Source organism: Mustelus asterias, chromosome 6 (assembly GCF_964213995.1).
Source record: "Mustelus asterias chromosome 6, sMusAst1.hap1.1, whole genome shotgun sequence".
Lineage (NCBI taxonomy): Eukaryota > Metazoa > Chordata > Chondrichthyes > Carcharhiniformes > Triakidae > Mustelus > Mustelus asterias.
In genome coordinates, this window is record NC_135806.1 from 132066991 (window position 1) to 132094101 (window position 27111).

The 27111-nt window shown below is 49.9% G+C and overlaps 1 protein-coding gene across 1 annotated transcript in view; it reads right to left on the reverse strand.

Moving 5' to 3' along the window:
• The window catches only part of galntl6 (polypeptide N-acetylgalactosaminyltransferase like 6), a gene marked incomplete at its 5' end in the record, with an annotated part of 862172 nt that overhangs the window by 788306 nt on the left and 46755 nt on the right, over positions 1-27111 (reverse strand). Inside the window, one exon of the mRNA XM_078213889.1 lies at positions 19132-19270. Coding sequence (XP_078070015.1) covers positions 19132-19270 — 139 coding nt within the window. The remainder of the gene's footprint in view (positions 1-19131; positions 19271-27111) is intronic.

Here is a 27111-nt window from a genome sequence, read left to right on the forward strand (position 1 = left end):
ACTGCGCGATTGCGTTCCCAGCCTCGGACCTGACGACGGCAGCAGCTCCAGGTGGCCCGCGGTGTTACTTCTGTGGGGGGGTGAAACACCCTCGGCAGCGATGTCCAGCTAAAGCGGTGTTGTGCTCCGCCTGCGGCAAGAAGGGGCACTATTCCAAGGTATGCCGGTCCAAACTTCCATCCAAGACCAGCAGTGCGGTGTGTGACTCCCCAGAGCCGGCCTCCTTGTCTTCTGCATCTTCAAGGTCTTCTACCACGTGCGATTCCAGGACGTCGCCATTCCGAACGACGGAGTCGCAAGACACGTGCGACCTGCAGGGGCCGCAGGTTTTGGCGCCATCGTCCACGTGCGACCTATGGGGGCAGCCATTTTGGTCGGCACCGACCACGAATGACCAGCAGGGGTCATCATCAACCATCTCAGCTGCCTGCAGTTGCGCCCACAAACCAACGGTGGTGTCGATCATCCTGGACCAGGCCAAGCCTCACAGACTCGACAAGTCCATGATGGTCATACAGGTAAACAAACGCCCGATTTATTGTTTGTTTGACAGCGGGAGCACGGAGAGCTTCATTCACCCAGACACCGTGAAGCAGTGTGGTCTCCAGATTCGGACTGTCAAGCAGACAATTTCGATGGCGTCAAGGTCCCGGTCTGTCACCGTGCTAGGGAGTTGCGTGGTCAATCTGACGGTGCAGGGCACGGTTTACGAGAACTTCAAGCTCCTTGTGTTACCGCACCTTTGCGCACCAATACTCCGTACCCTGCAGTACGGTGGGCCACTCCCTCCGCTTTCAGTGGGAGACCCGCAGCCTCTAAATTGCCCAACGCGCTCCACATGTAGTCTCTCAACGCTTAGGATTACCACACCCTCCCTATTCCAGAATCTCGTGCCAGGCTGCAAGCCCATCGCAACAAAGAGCAGGCGTTACAGCACTGAGGATCGGATCTTCATTCGATCTGAAGTTCAGCGGCTCCTCAAGGAAGGGATCATCCAACCTAGCGCTAGTCCTTGGAGAGCGCAAGTCGTGGTGGTTAAGAATGGGAACAAACCCCGGATGGTCATAGACTATAGTCAGACCATTAACAGATACATGCAGCTGGATGCGTATCCCCTCCCGCGCATATCTGACATGGTCAATCAGATTGCGCAGTACCGGGTGTTCTCCACCATCGACTTAAAATCTGCTTACCACCAGCTCCCCATTCGCCCAGAGGACCGACAATACACGGCCTTTGAGGCCGATGGTCGCCTGTACCATTTTTTAAGGGTTCCTTTTGGTGTCACGAATGGGGTCTCGGTCTTCCAGCGTGCTAAGGACCGAATGGTGGACCAGAACGGACTGCGGGCTACCTTCCCGTACCTGGATAACGTCACCATCTGTGGACATGACCAGCAGGACCACGATGCCAACCTTCTTAGATTCTTACGCACTGCATCTCGCCTGAATCTGACCTACAACAGGGAGAAGTGTGTATTTCGTACGCGCCGCCTAGCTATCCTCAGATACGTGGTGGAAAACGGGGTCCTTGGCCCTGATCCAGACCGTATGCGTCCTCTCCTCGAACTTCCCCTGCCCACTAGTGTCAAAGCACTGAGAAGATGTTTAGGCTTCTTCTCATACTACGCATAGTGGGTTCCCAATTACGCGGACAAAGCCCGTCCGCTCATCAAGTCTACCTCTTTTCCCCTAGCAACAGAGGCTCGCTTAGCCTTTGCAAGAATAAAAGCCGACATCGCGAAAGCCACGATGCACGCTATCGATGAGTCCATCCCCTTCCAGGTGGAGAGTGATGCATCCGATTTTGCCCTGGCCACCACACTTAACCAGGCGGGCAGGCCCGTCGCCTTTTTCTCTCGCACCCTCCAAGGCCCTGAAATTCGACATTCGGTGGTGGAAAAGGAGGCCCAGGCCATTGTGGAGGCCGTTCGGCATTGGTGCCATTACTTGGCGGGCAAACGGTTCACTCTGCTCACGGACCAGCGGTCCGTGGCGTTCATGTTCAATAACACGTTACAGGGTAAGATCAAGAATGATAAGATCTTGAGGTGGAGAATCGAACTCTCCACCTACAATTATGATATCATGTATCGTCCAGGAAAGCTCAACGAGCCCTCGGATGCCCTGTCGCATGGAACATGCGCTAGTATGCAGGAGAATCGATTACAGGCTCTCCACAATGACCTCTGCCATCCGGGGGTCACTCGGCTCTTCCACTTCATAAAGGCCCGGAATCTACCCTACTCGGTGGAGGGTGTCAGGTCCATAACCAGAAGCTGCCGGGTATGCGCGGAATGCAAACCGCACTTTTACCGACCTGACAGGGCACAACTCGTTAAGGCCACTCGTCCCTTCGAAAGACTGAGTGTGGATTTTAAGGGCCCCCTTCCCTCGACAGATCGGAACGTGTACTTCCTCAATGTGGTTGATGAGTTCTCACGATTCCCTTTTGTCATTCCCTGTTCTGATATGACCGCTGCCACGGTTATCAAGGCATTTCGTGATCTTTTCACCCTGTTCGGTTACCCCTGTTACATCCACAGCGATAGGGGCTCGTCGTTCATGAGCGACGACTTGAGGCAATACCTGCTCTCATATGGGATTGCCTCTAGTAGAACCACGAGCTACAACCCAAAGGGTAACGGACAGGTTGAACGTGAGAATGCTACAGTCTGGAAGGCCGTCTTACTGGCGTTGAGGTTTAAAGGTCTTCCAGTCTCCCGTTGGCAAGAGGTACTCCCTGATGCACTCCACTCCATATGCTCACTCCTGTGTACAGCAACCAACGTTACTCCTCACGAGAGAATGTTTTCATTCCCTAGGAAGTCTTCCTCTGGGACCTCATTACCGTCTTGGTTGACGTACTCAGGACCTGTCCTCCTGCGGCAACATGTTAGGACCCGCAAGTCCGACCCTTTGGTTGAACAGGTCCATCTCCTCCACGCCAATCCTCAGTATGCCTACGTGGCATATCCTGACGGGCGAGAGGACACGGTCTCAATTCGGGATCTGGCACCAGCAGGGGGCTAGGAAACCCCTGTCGCTCCCACACCTACTGTTAGGGATCCCCCAACCATTACTTCCCCTCCTGACACGGCGCGGGCAGTATCGGGACCACCACTTAACCCTCTTACTCCTGTGTACAGCTTGCCTGAGTCCAGGAGATGGTCGCCACTTCAAGGCATGCCCGAGTTCAGCGGATTGTCACCACCTCGGGGTCTACCGGCCCGTGAGGCACTGGAGGGGTCGCTGGACACCACCTTGGAGAGAACGTCACCGCGATTGCCTGAACCGGTGTCATCGCCGGTGTTGAGGAGGTCACAACGACGGTGCGGTCCCCCAGACCGTTTGAACTTATAGACGGATGAACAATTGTTCTGTGTTTTGTACCCCGCCGGCCTTTGTTTCCAAAGGAGGGGTGAATGTGGTGAACCATTGTTGGTTACCACCAGGAGTGCTGAGCCATGGTCTGGCCAGTACTATGAGTCTGTAGATATGTTACTGTTGGGGTTAGGGTTGGGCTGTTCTACCTGTTAATATAGTCCTATGGTACACCCCAGTCGGCTCCGCCTCCTGGGAGAGGTATAAAGGTCACTGCTCTGCCTGGTGACCCTTTAGTCTTGGATCGTATACTGTATATGGTAGCTCTGTTATTGTTGGCAATAAAAGCCTTTATTTCCCGAGTACATCCAGCCTCTCGTGTGTTATATCGCGCATCAGATTGCAACCTGTCCAGTAGCAGGGAGGTGGGGGCTTCAAGATGATTGATTAGGTAATTAACTGCGACCTTCCGCCAACATCACCATTCTCCCACCTTCAGCCCCGCACTGTGTTAGCAGCTTGGAAACTCAGAGGAGGCGGCCACACAGGCAGAGGTCGGAGTCGTGTGAGAGCACCAGGCTTTGGCCTGATTTAACCAAAACCTCCCGCCCATTTTCGGGCGCGAAATCACGGTAAAGTTGGGCGTCGGGCCTTTAACGGGATCTGCATCTGAATCCGAGCAGATCACGCCTTTACTGACACCCGATTCGGGCGCAGGTCTGGCGCGCGCCTGAATCGGGCGGCCCGACGATTGAAATGCATTTGCATGCATATAAATCGACTTAATGAACCGCACGCCGAACTCTACCCCCAAATCCCACTTTACCGTCTTCTGGCCCGATCCGCGTCCGCGCTGTTACCGACCTGCAAAATAAAAGTCCGAAGTCGCTGCTGCAGCCTCCAAAGAGCGGGGTCAGAGACTGCAACGGCTCTCTGACCCAGGTCATCCTCTGGTCGGGGTGGGAGGGGGGTGGGAGGAGAGGGGGTGTGACTGATCATCCTCTGGGGGGGGTGGGAGAGGAGGGGGTGCGACTGATCATCCCCTGGGGGTGAGGGGGGGGAGAGGAGAGGGGTGTGATGTCTCATCCTCTTGGGGGCGGGGGGGGGAGGGAGAGTGGGTGTGACGACTCATCCTCTGGTCGGAGGGGGTTCCGCTGCCTGTCTGCGGCCGATCCCTCCTGGCACCATCACTGGTACACTACCAGCCACAGATTACTCTTCCCTGCAGGTGCGGGAGAGCGGGAGAGATGGCTGTGGCTGGTAGTGTACCAGTGATGGTGCCAGGAGGGATCGGCCGCAGACAGGCAGCGGAACCCCCCCCCCGACCAGAGGATGAGACATCATCAGAGCTCTGATCGGTCCGCCAGCGCTAAGCCCCGCACACAGCACGGATCGGACTGGAGCCGGCAAAACGCGTATGGGCGCGCTGGAAAGAGGATTCCGGGCGCGGATCTATTTGACGCCCAGATTCGGCACTTAGACTCAAAATGGTAAAATCCCCCCCTTTGTAACCTCTGACAGCAAAAATGATGAGGCTGAGGTTGGGGGAGGTTTGCCATTGGGTGACACTGTTGGGAAGATACTGGGCAGCTGTCCCGATCAGACAGATAACCCCTCCCTTGTGCCCCTCCCTCTCTGCCTGCATTCCCCTCAGCACACTTTCACTGCAGACACCGTGAAGCCTGAATGAATCTCCCCCCTCAGTACCTGCCCGCAATCCTGAACTGGCCCGTGATCCGAGAGGCAGCCTGTTAATTGTTTGCCTTCCGGTAAACTGGCCCAAGAAGCATGCTGCCAGCGTGAATGGGTCCAGAACACAAAAGTGCTCCCCTGACCAAATAACTTGGTAAGAAAATTTGGAAAATTCTGTTCCTGATTACAGAATCCAGAATGACATTTGAGTGTGGTGCTGAGGTAGAGCTGCACTATCGGAAATGGCAAGTTTGAGTTGAGATGTTATTGTCCACCCTTTTGGGGGAACACAAAGTTTAAAGTTTATTCATTAGTGTCACAAGTAGGCTTACATTAACACTGCAATGAAGTTACTGCGAAAATCCCCCAGTCGCCACACGCCGGTGCCTGTTCGGGTACACTGTGGGAGAATTTAGCACCGAACCAGCACGTCTTTCGGACTGAGAGAGGAAACCGGAGCGCCCGGTTTCCTCCCACAGACACCCACGTAACCCACGCAGACACGGGGAGAACATGCAGACTCCGCACAGACAGTGACCCAAGCCGGGAATTGAAGCCGTGTCCCTGCCGCTGTGAGGTAGCAGTGCTAACCGCTGTGCCACTGTGCCACCGATAAAGGCTGGAATATTACCTCCATTGACGCCGGCGAGATTTTCCCGTCCCGCTGATGTGAACGGAGATTTAGCTGGGTGCCAAATTCTCCGACTTGTCCAAAACATCCCCTGGCATCATTTGAAAAAGAATATGAGTTCTCCTTGTCTACCAACCAACATTTCTGATCATCATTACTTTGCCATTGGCGCAATTTGGCCATCGCATTTCGCTACATTATATCGGTGACTGCGGTTCAAAATAACAACTCACAGTTATACAGCGCCTGTAAGGTGGTGGAATGTCCCAGGGTATCTCACAGGGGCAATATCAACAACATTTGATACTGAGCAATATACTGAGATGTTAGGGTGAATGACTAGAAAGTTGTATGTTTTAAGGAGCATTTTAAAGTCATTGGAATGAGACATCAGGAGAACACACTTTGTGCTTCTCAAACACTTTTAATGCTTAGCCAAACAATTAGGTGGAATGTCATAGAATCCCTATAGTGCAGAAGGAGGCCATTTGGCCCATCGTGTCTGCACTGACTCTCTGACAGAGCATCTTGCCCAGGCCTCTCCCCATCCCCATAACCCCCCCCCCCCCCCCCGCCACATTTCATCCCCCTAACCTACACATCTTTGGACACAGAGGGGCAATTTAATATGGCCAATTCCCCTAACCTACACATTTTTGGACACTAAGGGGCAATTTATCATGGCCAATCCACCTAACCTGCACAGCCTTTGGAGCGTGGGAGGAAACCAGAGCACCGGGAGGAAACCCATGCAGACACACAGAGAATGTGTGAACTCCATAGAGGTGGTCAACCAAGGGCGAAATCGAACCTGGGTCCCTGGCGCTGTGAGGCAGCAGTGCTAACCACTGTGCCGCCCTGCTGCCCATGACATACCTTGGGGGTTTTGATCCAGAATCCTCACACTTTTAACTCCAGATTTTTAGGGGATTCGAACACAGGTCCCCAGAGAATGACTGTGGATCTCTGGTCCAGCAACAATCCCACTGCACCAGCACCTCCCTTGAAACGTCAGTCATTTCATCGTCACCACGTAGAGGAGGAGCCATCAGGAGAGACGTCGAGTTGGCGCAGATTTCAATAATAAATTGTCTCACAGAGCTGGCCCTGCCGAAGGATTTTGAACTTGCTGAACATTCATTTACTATCTTTTACTCTGAATGACATTCACAGGAACAGGATGAGAGCATTCAGCCTCTTGAATCCGTTGCAGTATTCAATTAGAACTCAGCTGATCTGTATCTTAACTCTAATCTTCCCGCTTTGGTTCTGTGATTCTGAAGAAAAAAAATCTATCAAGCTCCATTTTGATATTTTCAATTGAACGCCTGCAGTTCCTTATAGCTTCTTTTTGGGAGAGCGATTTCCAGGTTTCTGCTTCCCTTTGTGAGTCCAAGTGCTCTTGACATCACCCCTGAACAGCTGAGTTCTCATTTCAAGGCTATGTTTCTCTTGATCGGGACTCGCCACATCAGAGGAAATAGTTCCTCCCTATCTCCCTCTCAGATCATTTAATAAGCTAAAATACTGCAATAAAGTGGCCTCTTAATTTTCCACACTCGAGGGATTAAAAGACTCATCTATGTAACTTGACCTTGTTATTTAATCCTTTCAGACTCAGTACCATTCAAGTTTGAGTCCCCAATGGCACAGCGGTTAGCACTGCTGCCTCACAGCGCCGGGAAGCCGGGTTCGATTCCCGGCTTCCCTGCCTGTGTGGAGCCTGCACGTTCTCCCCATGTCTGTGTGGGTTTCATCCGGGTGCTCCGGTTTCCTCCCACAGTCTGAAAGCCGTGCTGGCTAGGTGCATTGGCCATGCTAAATTCTCCCTCAGTGTAACCCGAACAGACACTGGAGTGTGGCGGCTAGGGGATTTTCACAGTAACTTCATTGCAGTGTTAACGTAAGCCTGCTTGTGACACCAATAAATAAACTTTAAACTTCAGTCGGGGAGATGACCAGGAAACCAGGATGTAGAAGTGATTTAAGTAGAGATGAGAATGATAAAGGCAAGAAGGGGTGGCACAGTGGTTAGCACTGCTGTCTCACAGGGCCAGGGACCCGGGTTCAATCCCAGCCTCGGGTCACTGTCTGTGTGGAGTTTGCACGTTCTCCCCGTGTCTGCATGAATTTCCTCCGGGTGCTCCGGTTTCCTCCCACAGTCCAAAGATGTGCGGGTCAGGTTGATTGGCCATGCTAAATTGTCCCTTAGTATCAGGAGGATTAGCAGGCTAAATATGTGGGGTTATGGGGATAAGGCCTGGGTGGGATTGTTGTTGGTGCAGGCTTGGTGGGCCGAATGGCCTCCTTCTGCACTGTAGGAATTCTATGATTCCATAAGTCACTTGTGGGAGTGGCGTGCTGGCTCCTTAACAGTATTCACATGGTAGAATGGAGCGTAAAGGGAGAAATAATGGAAGCTGGCCCGAAAGCTCTTGCCATGAAGATAATTTGTCCAATTTAATGATCCCACGACGGCTGCAAAGGCATAGAAAGCAACAGAACCTGTCCACCGAGAGCAGGGAGACAAACGTGAACACCTTTTGAGTCTGAAAAGAATGTTGATACCTGATAAAACAGGTCGGAGAAAGCCAGCGAGCATATTCTGAGGCCCTAGTTCAGAAGAAGAATTGCTCGAGAGCTGATTCACAAATTAAAAGAGTTTCCACAATTATAATATGACACCATTCAGGGTAAACAGGCACTCTTCGCTTTCTTGTCGTTGGTTAGGTAGATTAGCTGTGCTAAATTCTCCCTCAGTCTACCTGAACCGGTGCCGAAGTGTGGCGACTAGGGGATTTTCACAGTAACTTCATTGCAGTGTTAATGTAAGCCTACTTGTGACATTAATAAATAAACTTTACTTTATCCCTGTTCAGTGGCGCCTCCACCGAGACCTTCCTCAGTTCTTCTGTTGCTCGGAATACAATGGCCACTTATCATCAGGGAAGTGACAACTTCAGCCTTAGAAAATACCAACGCCGCGATTCAGAGCAACAATTTACATAGTAATTGTCCGCGTGTGTCAATGTGTTCAATTTACAGCCCTGGTTTCAGTCAGACACTATTCTCACTCTAATGTAGCCTTGTCATTCTGGCTCGATAAAGCAGTGATAACCAGTAATTTTGCTGCAGCTTTTGACAGCTTTGTAAAATTAGCCCAGAGTGAGAGCGAGAGAGCGCGAGCGAAGGGAAAATAGGGACTTCTTCTAAGCTTCACAGTCGGGAGGTGATGAATTATTAGTCGGAATGCTGGCTCCATGCTGAAATCTGATGCACAACTTTGACATTATTATTTTATTATCGCCAGCTGTATTGCATCAGGAATGAAATGAGAATTAGGATGCCAACGCATGGGCATTGTAAAAGATGTGAATGGCGGCGCAGACAGCTGCCAACGGTCGGGGCCTCTGTTCGGAGGGGGGGATGGGGAAAAGTCAAGGAGAAACAGAAGGCTCAGCTGGCTGAGAAGAGAGTGAATCCTGCCCCTTCTCAACCCACTGTCCTCAGCAGCTGTCCTCAGTGGCCAACATTGCCAAGGCAAGAGTCTGGCTCTTGAGCCACACCAGGCGATGTTTAACACTGGGCAGCATGGTGGCACAGTGGTTAGCACTGCTGCCTCACAGCGCCAGGACCCGGGTTCAATTCCTGGCTTGGGTCACTGTCTGTGTGGAGTTTGCACAGTAAGAAGTCTCACAACACCAGGTTAAAGTCCAACAGGTTTATTTGGTAGCAAAAGCCACTAGCTTTCAGAGCGCTGCTCCTTCATCAGGTGAGTGGGAGTTCTGTTCACAATCAGGGCATATAAAGACACAAACTCAGTTTACAAAATAATGGTTGGAATGCGAGTCTTTACAGGCAATCAAGTCTTAAAGGTACAGACAATGTGATAGGAGAGAGCGTTAAGCACAGGTTAAAGAGATGTGTATTGTCTCCAGACAGGACAGTTAGTGAGATTTTGCAAGCCCAGGCAAGTTGTGGGGGTTACAGATAGTGTGACATGAACCCAAGATCCCGGTTGAGGCCGTCCTCATGTGTGCGGAACTTGGCTATCAGTCTCTGCTCAGTGATTCTGCGCTGTCATGTGTCGTGAAGGCTGCCTTGGAGAACACTTACCCGAAGATCAGAGGCCGAATACCCGTGACCGCTGAAGTGTTCCCCAACAGGAAGAGAACAGTCTTGCCTGGTGATTGTCGAGCGGTGTTCATTCATCTGTTGTCGTAGCGTCTGCATGGTCTCCCCATGTACCTTGCCTCGGGACATCCTTTCCTGCAGCGTATCAGGTAGACTACTTTGGCCGAGTTGCAAGAGTATGTACCGTGTACCTGGTGGATGGTGTTCTCACGTGAGATGATGGCATCCGTGTCGAAGATCCGGCACGTCTTGCACAGGTTGCTGTGGCAGGGTTGTGTGGTGCCGTGGTCACTGTTCTCCTGAAGGCTGGGTAGTTTGCTGCGGACAATGGTCTGTTTGAGGTTGTGCGGTTGTTTGAAGGCAAGAAGTGGGGGTGTGGGGATGGCCTTGGCGAGATGTTCGTCTTCATCAATGACGTGTTGAAGGCTCCGGTGGAGATGCCATAGCTTCTCCGCTCCGGGGAAGTACTGGACGACGAAGGGTACTCTGTCCACCGTGTCCCGTGTTTGTCTTCTGAGGAGGTCGGTGCGGTTTTTCGCTGTGGCGCGTCAGAACTGTCGATCGATGAGTCGAGCGCCATATCCTGTTCTTATGAGGGCATCTTTCAGCGTCTGGAGGTGTCTGTTGCGATCCTCCTCATCCGAGCAGATCCTGTGTATACGGAGGGCTTGTCCGTAGGGGATGACTTCTTTAACGTGTTTAGGGTGGAAGCTGGAGAAGTGGAGCATCGTGAGGTTATCTGTGGGCTTGCGGTACAGTGAGGTGCTGAGGTGACTGTCCTTAATGGAGATGCGTGTGTCCAAGAATGCAACCGATTCCAGAGAATAGTCTGATGGTGGGATGGAACTTGTTGATGTCATCATATAGTTGTTTCAGGGATTGCTCACCATGAGTCCAAAGGAAGAAAATGTCTGTAGTGTTCCCAGTCGTTGAGTTGTCGGTACACTTCCTTGCAGTAATCGTTCTGTTCAGTATGACGATGGCCCCTCCTTTGTCTGCTGGTTTGATGACAATGTTGCGGTTGGTCTTGAGAGCGCGGATGGTGTTGTGTTGTGCTTGGGTGATGTTCGGGTCTGTCTTGATGACATCAATGACATTTTCTTCCTTTGGACTTTGCACGATTGCACTTGCGCCTTGACCTCCCACTGCAAAGTGTTAAGAGTACACAGTGCACTGGAAGATTGTCACCCCCAATTGTCACCCTCGTTTCCCCCCCGGCCAATCACTGCCCCCGTTCACCCCCCCATCTGATCGGAGCACCGCCCCGGTGATCCCCAATTGTAGAGTGCACAGCCCCCATGCGCTGCCTCACCTTCAGGCCCTGCCACCTCCCCTTAGGCCCTGCCCCTTAGCCCTGCCCAGTGTCTGGTTGGCAGTCCCAGGGTGCCAGACTGTCAGTGCCAGTCTGGCACTGCCAAAGGGGCACTGCCCACTCTGGCCCCTGACTACCCAAGGGGGTCTCAATTGCCTCTGATCCCACCAGCAAGGCCATCATGTCTGGTCCCCAACAGTTGCTGGGGACAATATGTGACCCCACTCGTGTGGACTTCCACCGATGAGGCTGCTAAGACAAATGAGCCTGGAACAATTCCGTCCCAGGCTCACTAATAACATTTAAATTGCTCGTGAATATTAAAATCAGCTTTGCGCACACTTATGTCGGCAAATTGGAGCCGGTAAGATGGCAAGAAGTGAGAAACCAGGCGCGAACCCGATCGACCGGCGTGGCGAGCCAATAAGATCGACCCCACATTTTTTGTTGTTTTGATTAGACATTTCTAATGCCTGATCTTTCCAAAATTTGCTCACCGTCCCCGGTGAGTGAGAACAAAACTGAGAAATTGCCCCACACATGGAAATTTTGGTTACTCCGACTTAGAGAGTGGTAAATGTGTGGAATTCACCACCACAGAATGTAGATGAGGCCAAAATGTTGTCTGATTTCAAGAAGAAATTAGATATAGCTCTTGAGGTTAAAGAGATTAAGAGATATGGGGGGGAAGGGGGGATCAGGATATTGAATTCAATGATCAGCCATGATCAAAATGAATGGCGGAGCAACGATTTATACTCGATGGCAAGAGAGTGCTGATTGGTTGGCAAGCGGGCTCTGATTGGTCAAGGTTGATCCACTGGCCAACTGTTTAAATTGTTACCAAAAGAGAAAATGCTGGAAAATCTCAGCAGGTCTGGCAGCATCTGTATGGAGAGAAAAGAGCTGACCCTTTGACAAAGGGTCATCTGGACTCGAAACGTCTGCTCTTTTCTCTCCTTACAGATGTTGCCAGACCTGCTGAGATTTTCCAGCATTTTCTCTTTTGGTTTCAGATTCCAGCATCTGCAGTAATTTGCTTTTATCTGGTGTTTAAATTGCTGTTTTCATCCAAATTGGTATTCTTGCAACGTGTCCTGATGAGTCCAAGACGAAAAACTTCGACATGTCTCCTTTTTCAACAGCGCTCAAGTTAGATACCATGAGGTGACTAATTAGGGAGCTCTTTCCAAGAGCTAGCACAGAGCGGATGGGCTGCATGGCTGCCTTCTGAGTCCACGATTCCACACGAATAAAAGTGTTGCAAAGGCAAAGCAGAGAGGATGAGCATTTTGACAGCGGGAGCACCAAGGATAATGCAGACAGAACATGCAGGATGTGCGCCGTAGAGAGAAACAGTCGAGAAGGGGAGTGAACAATTCTGCATTACAACATTTGATCCCGACCGCTGACGGTTTCACTGGAAGCCAGAAGCCGTGAAACAATCTCTCCCGCACCTTTACAGTGAAATTGAAGTCAATCTTCGCTGCGTGTCTCTGGGCTAACGTCAACTATTTCCACCTACAACAAGACGCTACTTCTCACCAACACCACAAGCCCATTACCGAGTGATGCTCATGTGTGTGAGACACACAACAATGAAAACGATTCTTTATCCTGACTGCTTTTCCAGTCAGTTGTACAGAGGCTTGATCCTCTCTCTGGCAGGTACAAAAAACCTGATACATAAACTGCTGGGATTGACAGCCTGGCCCCATGTTACAATAGCACAACGGGGGGTTGGGACTGGTAGTCACTGCAAAAGAAAGATTGTGGTTCCCTGGCAGTGCAACAAAACAGGGCCATGGCAGAATTCAATTTTTAATCTATTCGAAAGAAAGGAAAAATAAGACTTCTGCAGCGTGGCTTTCACAATCTGAGGACATGTCAAAATTTCTAGCCAATTAAGTACATTTTCAAGTGTCAACACTGTTGTGCTGCAGGAAACTCGGCAGCCAATATGCGCACAGAAAGATCCCACACATGGCCAATATGGGCCAAACGCGGGCAATTATGGGCCAAATGTGGGCAATTATGGGCCAAACGCAGGCAATTGACACTAACTTAGTGGTTAATAAAAAAGGGAGGCATGCACAAGTTGGGCTGAAGGGCCTGTTTCCATGCTGTAAACCTCTATGACTCTATGTGATAATGACCAGATCACCAGTTTTCATTATGTAAATTGCGGAATAACCATTATGATAAAAGCAAAATACCGCGGACGCTGGAATATGAAACTAAAACAGGAAATGTTGGAAAATCTCAGCAGCTCTGACAACATCCTGGGTCATTCAGACACGAAGCATTCTATCTCCACAGATGCTGTCAGACCTGCAGTGATTTTCCAGTGTTTTCTGTTTTTGCATGAGGAACGAACATTGTCTGGGACAATTGTCAAAACTCCCCTGGCCTTCTTCAACTTGCTGTCTTGGAATCTTTTACCTCCACCCAAGAGGCAAAACGGTTTTGCATTCCTCTCAAAAAGCAGCAGATCCCATGGTGTTGCCCTCCTTCAGTACAGCGCTGGAGTGTCAGCCCTGGTTTTAGTGCTCAGGTTCTGGATTAGAACATGAACTCACCACCTTCCAATTTATGGCAAGAGTTCTCCCAACCGATCCACAGTAATCCAATCATAGAAACATAGAAAATAGGAGGTGGAGGAGACCATTTGGCCCTTTGAGTCTGCTCTTCCATTCATGCTGATCCTGGCCGGTCATCCAACTCACCGGCCTGATCTTGCCTTCCTCCACCCATATCCTTTGATACCTTTTGACTCAAGAGTGATATTTAACTTCTTCCTGAAAGCGTACAGGGGGGGCGATTCTCCCAGCCTGCTGCACTGCTCCAGCAGCGCAACAGGCTGGGAGATATCAGTGGAGGCTATTTAGCGAGTGGCCTCCGCGCGTCACCCAGACAAAGGTTTTTCACATAATCAGCTCCACGCCAGAAATTGGCATGGAGTTGACTTCCATATTTAAATTCCAATTCACATCCAATTAGCGGGCCCGGGACTGAAGTCTGTGGCCCCTCTGCCCCTCTGCCCCAGCCAGGAGTGGACCTGGAGGCCAGCAGCGTGGGACGACTGTGCATGCACCGATCACCGCTCTGACAGATCGGCGCAATGGCCCGTTCAGCGCTATGCTGTCGGCCTCTCCAGCGGGAATAGGCCCCGTCCACAGATTATCAGAGTCAATCCGCTCAGGCACTCTGCAGTGCTCAGAGTGTGGGAGATTCATTTTGAAATTCCCGCCAAAAAAAACCAGCGGGAGTTTTCACCCGAATTCGGCACTTAGAACCTTTTTGGGAGAATCCCGGCGACAATGTTTTGGCCTCAACTGCTTCCTGTGGTAATGAATTCCACAGGCTCACCACTCTCTGGATGAAGAAATTTCTCCTCATCTCTGTCCTAAACGGTCTACCCTGTATCCTCAGACTCTGATCCCTGTTTTTTGTATCCTCAGACTCTGATCCCTGTTTTTTGTATCCTCAGACTCTGATCCCTGTTTTTTTTTACACTCCCACCATCGGGAACTTCCTTCTTGCATCTACCCTGTCTGGTCCTGTTAGAATGTTATAGATTTCTATGCAATCCCCTCTCATTCCCCTGAACTCGAGTAAGTATAATCCTAACTGACACAATCTCTCCTCATACATCCGTCCAGTCATCCCAGGAATCAGTCCAGTAAACCTTCTCTGAGCTCCTTCCATAGCAAGGACATTCTTGCTCAGATAAGGAGCCCAAAACTGCAAACAATATTCCAGGTGTGGCCTCACCAAGGCCCTGTATAATTGCAGCAAGATACGCTGCAAGAAAGGATGTCCCGAGGCATGGTACATTGGGGAAACTATGCAGACGCTGCGACAACGGATGAATGAACACCGCTCGACAATCACCAGGCAAGACTGTTCTCTTCCTATTGGGGAGCACTTCAGCGGTCACGGGCATTCGGCCTCTGATATTCGGGTAAGCGTTCTCCAAGGCGGCCTTCGTGACACACGACAGCGCAGAGTCGCTGAGCAGAAACTGATAGCCAAGTTCCGCACACACGCAGACGGCCTCAACCGGGATATTGGGTTCATGTCACACTATTTGTAACCCCCACAGTTGCGTGGACCTGCAGAGTTTCACTGGCTGTCTTGTCTGGAGACAATACACATCTTTTTAGCCTGTCTTGATGCTCTCTCCACTCCCATTGTTTTGTTTCTTAAAGACTTGATTAGTTGTAAGTATTCGCATTCCAACCATTATTCATGTAAATTGAGTCTGTGTCTTTATAAATTCTGTTTGTGAACAGAATTCCCACTCACCTGAAGAAGGGGCTTAGAGCTTCGAAAGCTTGTGTGGCTTTTGCTACCAAATAAACCTGTTGGACTTTAACCTGGTGTGGTTAAACTTCTTACTGTGTTTACCCCAGTCCAACGCCGGCATCTCCACATCATAATTGCAGCAAGACATCCCTGCTCCTGTACTCAAACCCTCTCGCAGTGAAGGCCAACATGCCATTTGCCTCCTTGACCGCCTGCTGCTTACCTTCAGCGACTTGGGTACGAGGACACTCAGGTCTCGCTACCCTTTCCCCTCTCTCAATTTATAGCTAATCAAGATGGAAATGGGACAAAGATGGGTATGTTTCACGCCCTGCCAGCTGAATGGCTGGCAGGTAAAGTACCCTCGCTGGTCACAACAATCCCGCAGACACTTAATGTCCTGAGAAGCATTGATTAGCTGTGGATAGAAACATAGAAACATAGAAAAACTACAGCGCAAACAGGCCCTTCGGTCCACAAGTTGTGCCGAACACGTCCCTACCTTCTAGATCTACCTATAACCCTCCATCCTATTAAGCTCCATGTACTCATCCAGGAATCTCTTAAAATACCCTATTGAGTTTGCCTCCACCACCACTGACGGCAGCCGATTCCACTCGCCCACCACCCTCTGTGTGAAAAACTTCCCCCTAACATCTCCCCTGTACCTACCCCCCAGCACCCTAAACCTGTGTCCTCTTGTAGCAGCCATTTCCACCCTGGGAAAAAGCCTCTGAGAGTCCACCCGATCTATGCCTCTCAACATCTTACTCCAAGGAGAAAAGACCGAGCTCCCTCAGCCTATCCTCATAAGGCATGCCACTCAATCCAGGCAACATCCTTGTAAATCTCCTCTGCACCCTTTCAATCTTTTCCACATCCTTCCTATAGTGAGGCGACCAGAACTGAGCACAGTACTCCAAGTGGGGTCTGACGAGGGTCTTATACAGCTGCATCATTATCCCCGGACTCTGAAACTCAATCCCTCGATTTATAAAGGCCAGCACACCATACGCCTTCTTAACCACCTCCTCCACCTGCGGGGCCGATTTTAGAGTCCTATGGACATGGACCCCAAGGTCCTTCTGATCCTCTACAGTACTAAGAGTCTTTCCCTTTCTATTGTACTCCTTCATCCCATTTGACCTACCAAAATGGACCACGACGCACTTATCTGGGTTGAAGTCCATCTGCCACTTGTCCGCCCAGTCTTGCATCCTATCTATGTCCCTCTGTAAGTTCTGACATCCCTCCAGACTATCCACAACCCCACCTTCGTGTCGTCGGCAAACTTACCAATGGATGGGAAATCAGCCCCTCACTCAGGAGAGGTATTGTCTGGCTGGCATTCCTGTAGGACCAGCTGTGATAGCAGTGGCCATGACTTGGACAGTGAGTGGTCCCCAGGTCCCTAGATTCGAAGCCCCCGAGTCCAGATGAAGTGTGGGGTGTCTCATGGCAGAGAGAGGAGATCAGGCCCTGTTTTGGGGGTGGGAGGTGGGGAGAGTGGGGGTCAGAGGAGTGTTGACAGGGGACGGGTTGAACAGAAAGGCCCGGGTCTAGTTTAAGGAACCATGAAGGGAGGGAGCAGCCCCGCAGGGGTAGATCTTAGAGGGTTAGGAGTGGGGAGGTGCCCCTGGGGGAGGTACCTACCCACCTCTTTACCACCTGAAGCCCAAGCAGGGTGAGCCGCCGGGCATCTCTCAAGCTCCTGAACTCCTCCTCTCGCCTCAAAATTGGGGCCAGACAGGAAGCAGCCCTTGATTGGGTCATTCATTGGGACAAGAGCGGGCAGGCTGCCCTTGGCCTCAAGTAGCCCACTCAAAATTGCAGGCCAGGTCGAGGATGGAGAGGAAGGTGGGCAAGATGTCCACTGGGGAACGTAATAGGCCTGTCACTGGATTGTGGAACTCTGCCCACGGGGTAAGTAACATATTTTGGTTGATATTGAATTCAGAAAATGATATGTTAAGGCGAGATAGGTTTGATCATAGTATGCATGTGTGTGCGTGCACGTGTGGCACAGTGGTTAGCACTGCTGCCTCGCAGTGCCAGAGGACCCGGGTTCGATTCCTGGCTTGGATCACTGTCGGAGTCATCCCATTACCACCCGCACCCCCCCCCCCCCCCCCCCCCCCCCCCGTTGTCTGCGTGGGTTTCCTCCGGTTGCTCCGGTTTCCTCCCACAGTCCAAAGATGTGCTGGTTAGGTGGATTGGCCGTACCAAATTGCTGCTTAGTGTCAGGGGGACTAACTGGGTAAATGCATGGGGTTATGGGGATGGGACCTGCGTGGGATTGTGGTCGGTGCAGACTCCATGGGCCGAATGGCCTCCTTCTGCACTGTAGGGATTCTATGAACTGATAAAAAAGAAACAATGGAAACAGTGGCAGATATAAAGAAATGAAGCCGGCGACCGATAAGAGATTCTTCGATGCTTAATGATGAAACAGCAGATTTTGGAGAGGAAGCCATATGAAACAACCCATTCAGCAAGGGTTTATGGGAAAGCAGTGGATCACATCAAATAAGAGACCACCAGAGAAGGGCAATGGGGAAGATCGCTGTCGAAGACTTTTCAATCACAGTGAACCAAGAGGGGCCATGTATACAGTGAATATTACATGTGTCTCAGTTGTACTGAGCCACTCGGAGAGCAACTTGATCTAAGTAGATAACATTTAAAATAACTTGGCAACACATGTAAGACCATTGTAAAATGTCCGAAACATTTCCTTAACTGTATTGAAGCATCTTAGAGTGTTACTTGATGCATGTAAAGAACCTGAATATTATTGCTCTTTGTGTGATGGTCATTCTGGAATGTTTTATCGAATCCTTACAGTGCAGAAGGGGGCCATTCGGCCCATCAAGCCTGCACCGAAAACAATCCCATGCAAGTACCACCCCCGCAACACCACACATTTACCCCGCTAATCCCCCCGAAACTAAGGGGCAATGTAGTATGGTCAACCAAACTAACCTGCAAATCTTTGGACTGTGGGAGGAAACCGGAGCACCCGGAGGAAACTCACGCAGGCACAGGGAGAACGTGCAAACTCCACACAGACAGTGACACAAGGGCAAAATTGAACCCGGGTCCCTATGCTGTGAGGCAGCAGTGCTAACCACTGTGCCACCGTGCAGCAATGTTCTCACAGATTTCTTATCAATAAAGTATATTTTTGGGGAAAAAAAGGGAACTTTATTTCCCCCCACCCCTGAAGACGGGGAATCTGATCAGTTCTTTATCTGGCATCGTTCTTGCTAGAACACCTGTCTGAAAAGTTACCGGCTTTCTGGTCCAAACTTAAATTAAATACTTTGACATTCGGAAAGAACTACAATGTCTCCTTCACTTTCATTCGGCCCATCAAGTCTGCACTGACCACAATCCCACACAGGCCCTATTCCCGTAGTCCCACATATTTACACTGCTAATGCCCTGACACTGGGGTCAATTTAGCATGGCCAATCAACCTAACCCGCACATTTTTGGACTGTGAGAGGAAACCGGAGCACCCGGAGGAAACCCACGCAGACACGGGGAGAACGTAACTCCACACAGACAGTGATCCAAGGCCGGAATTGAGCCCAGGTCCCTGGCACTGTGAGGCAGCAGTACTAACCACTGTGCCGCCTTTTTTGTATTCTGAATAACAGGCAAACAAAAAGAATCGGCCAGTAGCTGGGATGTTAAGCAGCTGTGGAGGTTTCAGGTTTGACACTTACTTTGGATGCCGGATGTCAGGCAGTGAACGGTCCAAGGCAATGCTGTTGCTGACGTAAATGTTGAAACCATTTTCCCGGTACGCGGAATCGGACTGGTCCTCTTCTGCCAGTGGATAAGGCTTGCCATGTTCACCCTTTCCTGCAACAAAGATCGAGATCACCAGTCTGCTCTTGACAAGTGGCTTCCTGACCTGAGATCCCGCCTTTGGGGCCCTTCGGGTGCTGGAACAGTGAGCCCTGGACGTTAATGGATTGAGGGACCCGGGTTCGAATCCCGCCATGGCAGATGGTGGAATTTGAATTCAATAAAAAATATCTGGAATTAAGGATCGACTGATGGCCATGAAATCATTGTCGATTGTTGGAAAATCCCATCTGGTCCACTAATGTCCTTTAGGGAAGGAAATCTGCCGTCCTTACCTGGTCTGGCCTACATGTGATTCCAGAGCCACAGCAACATGGTTGACTCTCAACTGCCCTCCAAGGGCAACCAGAGATGGGCAATAAACGCTGGCCAGCCAATGGCGCCCATCCCACAAAAATGAATTTTAAAAATCAACAGTGGCAGGGGGATCGGGGGTGGGGGAGGGGAATGTGGAGGGAGGGGGGGTGTGGAGAGGGGTTAGGAGGTGAAGGTGGGGGTGAATCTTCGAAGTCCTAACTTTCTTCCTTGCGATGCTGCCAACAATGGGGTTCCTGACTTAAGGACCAGGCCTTCAACGGCCAACAAACAACAACTTGCATTTATATAGCAGATGGGATCACTTGGGGCGAATGGGGTCAAAGGTTATGGGGAAAAAGCAAGATTCGGCCATTGAGTTGGATGATCAGCCATGATCGTGACAACAATGCACAATTTTCCAAGTCACGACACCGGAGCAAAGGTATCAGCGCAGGTGACCGCAAATGCGTTTAAAGAGATGGGTTACAAAGGGGTGTCTTAATGGAGAAGAGAGAGAGAGAGGTTGAGAGGCGGAGGGGCTGAGGGAGGGAATTCCAGAGGGCGGAGTCGAGGCAGCTGAATCCACAGTTAGTGATGGTGGAGCCATTAAAATCAGGGGATGCGCGAGAGGCCAGAGTTGGAGAAGTGATGGTATCTCGGAGGATTGTGTGGCTGGAGGAGGTTACAAGGATAGGGGCGGAGAAAGGTTCAGGAGGAATTTGAAAGCATGAATGAGAATTCTAAAATCTAGGCCTGACCGAATTGAAAGCCCGTGTAGTTCAGCGAGAACAAGGACACGGTGCCGGTTAGAATATGGATAGAACATATTTAGAATCATAGAATCCCTCCAGTGCAGAAGGAGGCCATTCAGTCCACCAGTTCTGCACTGACTCTCCAACAGAGCCTCTTATTCATGCCCATCCCTCTGCCCTATCCCTGTGACTTCCATGCATTTACCATGGCTAATAACCCTAACCTACACATCTTTGGACACTGAAGAGCAATTTAGCATGGCCAATCCACCTAATCTGCACCTCTTTTGGAGTGTGGGAGGAAACTGGAGCACTCGGAGGAAACCTACGCAGAGACGGGGAGAACGTGTAAACTCCACACAGACAGTGACCCAAGGCTGGAATTGAACCTGGGTCTCTGGCGCTGTGAGGTAACAGTGCTAACCACTGTGCCACCCATTCAACTATGTTGAAGGGCAAAATATGTGAGGCCAGCTAGCAGAGCATTGGATTAGCGAACAGAAAGTGTGATTATCTAGAACATAGAACATAGAACATTACAGCGCAGTACAGGTCCTTCGGCCCTTGATGTTGCACCGACCAGTGAAACCAATCTAAAGCCCATCTAACCTACACTATTCCAATATCATCCATATGCTTATCCAATAACCATTTGAATGCTCTTAATGTTGACGAGTCCACTACTGCTGCAGGCAGGGCATTCCACGCCCTTACTACTCTCTGAGTAAAGAACCTACCTCTAACATCTGTCCTATATCTATCACCCCTCAATTTAAAGCTATGTCCCGAGTGTTAGCCATCACCATCCAAGGAAAAAGGCTCTCACTATCCACCCTATCTAATCCTCTGATCATCTTGTATGCCTCTTAACCTTCTTCTCTCTAACAAAAACAACCTCAAGCCCCTCAGCCTTTCCTCATACGATTTTCCCACCATACCAGGCAACACCCTGGTAAATCTCCTCTGCACCCTTCCAACACTTCCACATCCTTCCTATAATGCGGCGACCAGAACTGTACGCAATACTCCAAGTGCGGCCGCACCAGAGTTTTGTACAGTTGCAACATGACCTCCTGGCTCCGAAACTCAATCCCTCTACCAATAAAAGCTAACACACCGTACGCCTTCTTAACAACCCTATCAACCTGGGTGCCAACTTTCAGGGATCTATGCACATGGACACCCAGATCCCTCTGTTCATCCACACTACCAAGTATCTTACCATTAGCCCAGTACTCTGTATTCCTGTTACTCCTTCCAAAGTGAATCACTTCGCACTTTTCCACATTAAACTCCATTTGCCACCTCTCAGCCCAGCTCTGCAGTTTATCTATCCAAGGATAAGGGTAATATCTCCAGGATTGTCACCAGGAATAGAAGTTAGATATCCAGGAAAATTCAGAATCAGCCTCTGTCTGGAACTAACTCAACTGATGACATGCGGCTCATGGATAGCTAGCCCTGCTTCCCCCCCTCCCACACACCCCTATTCGACCTCCAGGAAACTGGCTGGCTGGGGTTGGGATGATGCCAACAAACTGGCACACCATGCCCGCAGCACGAATGTTCTCCCCTTCATGCCCCCTCGGGAGCTACACATCCTGCCCGGGTTTTAAGAAGGATTTAACGAGCTGCCACTATGATTCTCCTTGGACATTCTGTGTCTGAAACTGAGTGACATCATCAAAAGAATTGGCTCTCTTTTGCTACATGGGGTCAGGTGAAAGGTGAAAGGGCAAACTCACAACTGCCATCAATAATGTCAGTGATATAATCCTTCCAGACCAGGATTGCCAACTGCAGCTAACTCTCTACAGACCTGTCACCCAGTCAAACAGCTCCGTCCCTGGGTCATGTGCAGTCATAGAAGAATCATAGAATTCCTCCAGTGCAGAAGGAAGCCATTCGGCCCATCGAGCCTGCACCGGCAACAATGCCACCCAGGCCCTATTCCCATAAACCCGTGTATTTCCCCTACTAATCTCCCCTGATACAAAGGGGGGATTTAGCATAGCCAATCCATCTAACCTGACGTCTTTCAAACTGTGGGAGGATGGCACGGTAGCACAATGGTTAGCACTGCTGCCTCACAACACCAGAGGTCCAGGTTCAATTCCGGCCTCGGGTGACTGTGCAAATTCTCCCCGTGTCTGCATGGGTTTCCTCCGGGTGTTCCAGTTTCCTCCTACACTCCAAAGATGTGCGGGTTAGGTTGATTGGCCATAGTAAATTGCCCTTAATGTCAGGAGGTTACGTGGGGTTACAGGGATAGGGCCTGGGTGGGATTGTTGCTGGTGCAGGCTCAATGGGCTGAATGGCCTCCTTCTGCATTGTCGGGATTCTATGATTTCATGAAACCAGAGAAAACCCATGCAGACACGGGGAGAACACGCATACACTGTAAACAGTCACCCAAGCCGGGAATTGAACCCAGATCCCTGGCGCTGTGAGGCAGCAGTGCTAACCACTGCGCTACCGTGCCGCCCAACCATAAATACCTGACCATTCAAAGTCAGTCCTGTAGGTATGGCAATCCTATTTCAGGCTTCATGGCATTAAATTAAACTTTCACAAATATCTACGCTATTCCCCGTACATTCAAATTTAAAAGGACAAAAATCTCAGCTCTACATCTGAATTCTAATTTCCTCTCATGACTGACCCAAACAGTAACCCCAGTCATATTTCATTGAATCAAAGAATCATGTAACTCCAGGACATACTGGCTTCACAGCCAATGAGGTAGTTTCTGAAATGCAATCACTATTTGTCATTTCGGGGTGTAAAAGCCAATTTGCACAGCAAGATCCCACAAACAGCAATTTAAGTTTATATTTATTTATTGGTGTCGCAAGTCGGCTGACATTAACACTGCAGTGAAGTTACTGTGAAAATCCCATAGTCACCACATTCCGGCGCCTGGTCGGGCACACTGAGGGAGAATTTAGCATGGTCAATGCATCCAACCAGCATCTTTGAGCTTTGACAAAGGGTCATCTGGACACGAAACATCGCCTCTTTTCTCTCCTTGCTGCCAGACCTGCTGAGATTTTCCAGCATTTTCTCTTTTGGTTTCAGATTCCAGCATCAGCAGTAATTTGCTTTTATCTAACCAGCACGTCTTTTGGACTGTGGGACGAAACCGGAGCACCCGGAGGAAACCCATGGAGATACGGGGAGAATGTGCAGACTCCACACAGACAGTGACCCAAGTCGGGAAACGAACCCGGGTCCTTTGCGCTGTGAGGCAGCAGTGTTAACCACTGTGCCACTGTGCTGCCCATCTGTGATAATGACTGGATAACCTGTTTTCGTTATGTTGATTGAGTGACAAGTATTGGCCAGGACACTGGGGAGAACTCCCCTGTTCAACTAATAGCGACACCAGGTTTTCTCACAGTGTAGCTCACAATGTAGCACGCTCACCTCTGTGGGTTCCATGCAGGGGATGCCTACACTGCTGGCGGTGCTGTTTATTGTGTGGGACATTAAACCAAGGCCTCTTCTGCCTACTTTCCCATGGCATATTTCAAAGCAGAACAGAGCAGTTGTCCCTGGTGTCATGGCCAACATTCATCTCTCAATCAACATCACAGGGAACAGATTATCTGGTTGCCATCACACTGCTCTTCCAGGGAGTGTTCTGTGCACATATTGGCTGCTATGTTTCCTACATTACAGCATGACTGCACTTAATTGGCTAAAATGTTTTGAGACATCCAATAGTCATGAAAAGCGCTGTATAAATGGAGGCCTTTTCTCATTTTTGCACTGGCCAATATCTGACATATGAGGAGTGTTTGAGGACTCTGGGTCTGTACTCGATGGAGGTTAGAAGGATGAGGGGGGCATCTCATTGAAACTTACAGAATACAGAAAGGCCTGCAGAATGGGGAAGATGTTTCCGTTAGCGGGATCCGAGGGCACAGCCTCAGAACAAAGGGACGAGCCTTTAGAACAGAGATGAGGAAGAATTTCTTCAGCCAGAGGGTGGTGAATCTGTGGAATTCATTGTCACAGAAGGCTGTGGAGGCCGGGTCATTGAGTGTATTTAAGACAGAGATAGATTGGTGCTTGATTGGTAAGAGAATCAAAAGATTACCGGGAAAAGCGGGAGAATGGGGTTGAGAAACTTAGCAGCCATGATTGAATGGCGGAGCAGACTCGACAGGCCAAATAGCCTAATTTGGCTGCTATATCTTATGGTCTTATGGTTTTATCAATCAACCAATATTTCTGAAAATTAACACACTAGGCAGGATTTTATGGCCCTGCTCGGGCAAGACGGAAATTCCCGCCTGAGGTCAACGGAGATTTCCATTGTTGGACCCTCGCCCATTCCAATTCCATGGCAGGCAAGATGGCAGAGTTCCAGCCACTGTATCATAGAATCCTACAGTGCAGAAGGAGGCCACTCAGCCCACCAAGTCTGCACTGACCACAATCCACCCAGGCCCAATCCCCATAACCCCATGCAATTACCCTAGATGGTCCCCCTGAAACTAAGGGGGAATTTAACGTGGCCAATCCACCTAACCCGTACATTGTTGGACTGTGGGAGGAAACCGGAGCACCCGGAGGAAACCCACGCAGACACGCGGAGAATGTGCAAACTCCGCACAGACAGTGACCCAAGCCAGGAATCGAACCCGGGTCCCTGGCGCTGTGAGGCAGCAGTGCTAACCACTGTGCCACCATGCCACTCATTGTGGACCATTCGCTCGGCAAGACTGATTGGGGTAGTGTGGCGAGGCCATCACATGATCTATGCTGTGAAGCAGCAGTGCCAACCGCAGTGCCACCCTGGCGCCATGTGGGTAATTATTGCCATGTCGTTTGTGGGACCTTGCTGTGCGAAAATTGGCTGCTGTGTTTCTTGCATTACAACAACAACCACACTTCACTTTAGGTCATCATGAGGTTGAGAAAGGTGCTATATAAATGCAAATCTTTCTTTTTCCAAAGTTATTGGCTAAGAAGCTCTGTAATCGGGAGGAAAAAATGGGTGAAGGAAGCAGGGTTCCAAATAAGGCCAGTCTCAGAGGAATGGAATATATGGGGACGTTATTAAGGCTGGGGGAGATTTCAGAGGGAGTGGGATATGAGGACAAGGATGTTAGTGCACTGAGGAACATGGGTCCAATGGGTATTAGTGAGGAGGGCAGTAAAAGATAAATCAAATTTAACGCAAATCAACATATTCATTGCCAATTCCAGACAGTAAAACAGCAACTATACTTCAAAACTACTTCATTTGTTCAAAAGTACTTTGGGACTTCCTGTTTTTGTGAAGGGTATTATACAATTGCAAGTCTATTTTTTTAATACACAAGTATTCGGACCAGACTCATGTTGAGCATTGGGTGACATTATTATTCACAGGAACCTCCAAATTTCTCCTTGACTTAATTTATTTTCTTGGTCTTGTCTGTAGCACCTGAATTCTGATTTATCTATATACTAAAATGTCAAGAATATAAGCAAGCACAGACTGTATGTCGGCATGCGGAAGGAGTGATCTGAAGGTTCAATCTGTCACGCTAATTCCTTCGAAACACCAGGTGAAATCTGCGAGATCCTTCGGGATTCAATCTGTCAGAATTAACTGTGGAACATAGAAACGCAGAGAGAATACCATTTTGATTTATCGGATCGACAGAATACTCAGTATACTACCTGCATACGGGACGGCACAGTGGTTAGCACTGCTGCCTCGCAGCGCCAGGAACCCGGGTTCGATTCCCAGCTTGGGTCACTGTCTGCACGTTCTCCCTGTGTCTGCGTGGGTTTCCTCCGGGTGCTCTGGTTTCCTCCCACAGTCCAAAGATGTGCGGGTTAGGTGGATTGGCCATGCTAAATTGTCCCTTCGTGTCAGGGGGACTAGCTAGGGTAAATGTATGGGGTTATGGGGATAGGGCCTGGCAGGGATTGTGGTCAGTGCAGACTCGAAGGGCCGAATAGCCTCCTTCTGCACTGTAGGATTCTATGAATCTATAACTCGTATTTATCAATTACCAGCTCAATTCCTCCTTCAAATTACTGCTGCTGTTTGCCACAATATCCCTTCCCTAAGCAGTCCATTCCAAATATTCATCAGCACCTTCTGCAAAGAGGATTTGATGTGTTACTGCTCCCCACCCCATCCATCCCACCTCTGTCATCCCTCAAGCCCCCCAACTCACCGAGATATCTGCGCTCGTATATTTTTAAAATTTTTACTGCTCTCTTTCAAAAGTGTGTTAACCAGGATTCAGGGTAAGAACTTCCTTTTTGGAATGAAGGGTAGGACTAGTAGAAGTAGGGAACCCTGGATAACTCGGGATATTGAGGCCCTGGTCAAGAAGAAGAAGGAGGCATTTAGATTTGTGGATCATTGGGATCTGTTCTGAGGCAGGGTGACATGTTCAAGAGGTACGGGTTACACCTGAACTGGAGGGGGACTAATATCCTGGCAGGGAGATTTGCCGGAGCCACTCGGGAGGGTTTAAACTAGTTTGTCAGGGGTGGGACCCAAAGCAGTAGGGAGACAGAAGAGAAAGTTGAGGACAGCACAGAAGTTAAAGAGAACACATTAAATATTCAAGGCAGTGTCAATAATCCCAGTACTAGACAGGTCAGGCAAAAGCAGGGCAGAGCAAGGGAAGTCGAGATTAAAATGCATTTATTTCAATGCAAGAGGCCAGACGGGCAAGGCAGATTAACTCAGGGCATGTATGGGTACATGGGACTGGGATATTATAGCTAAGGGAGGGACAGAACTGGCAGCTCAATGTTCCAGGGTACAGA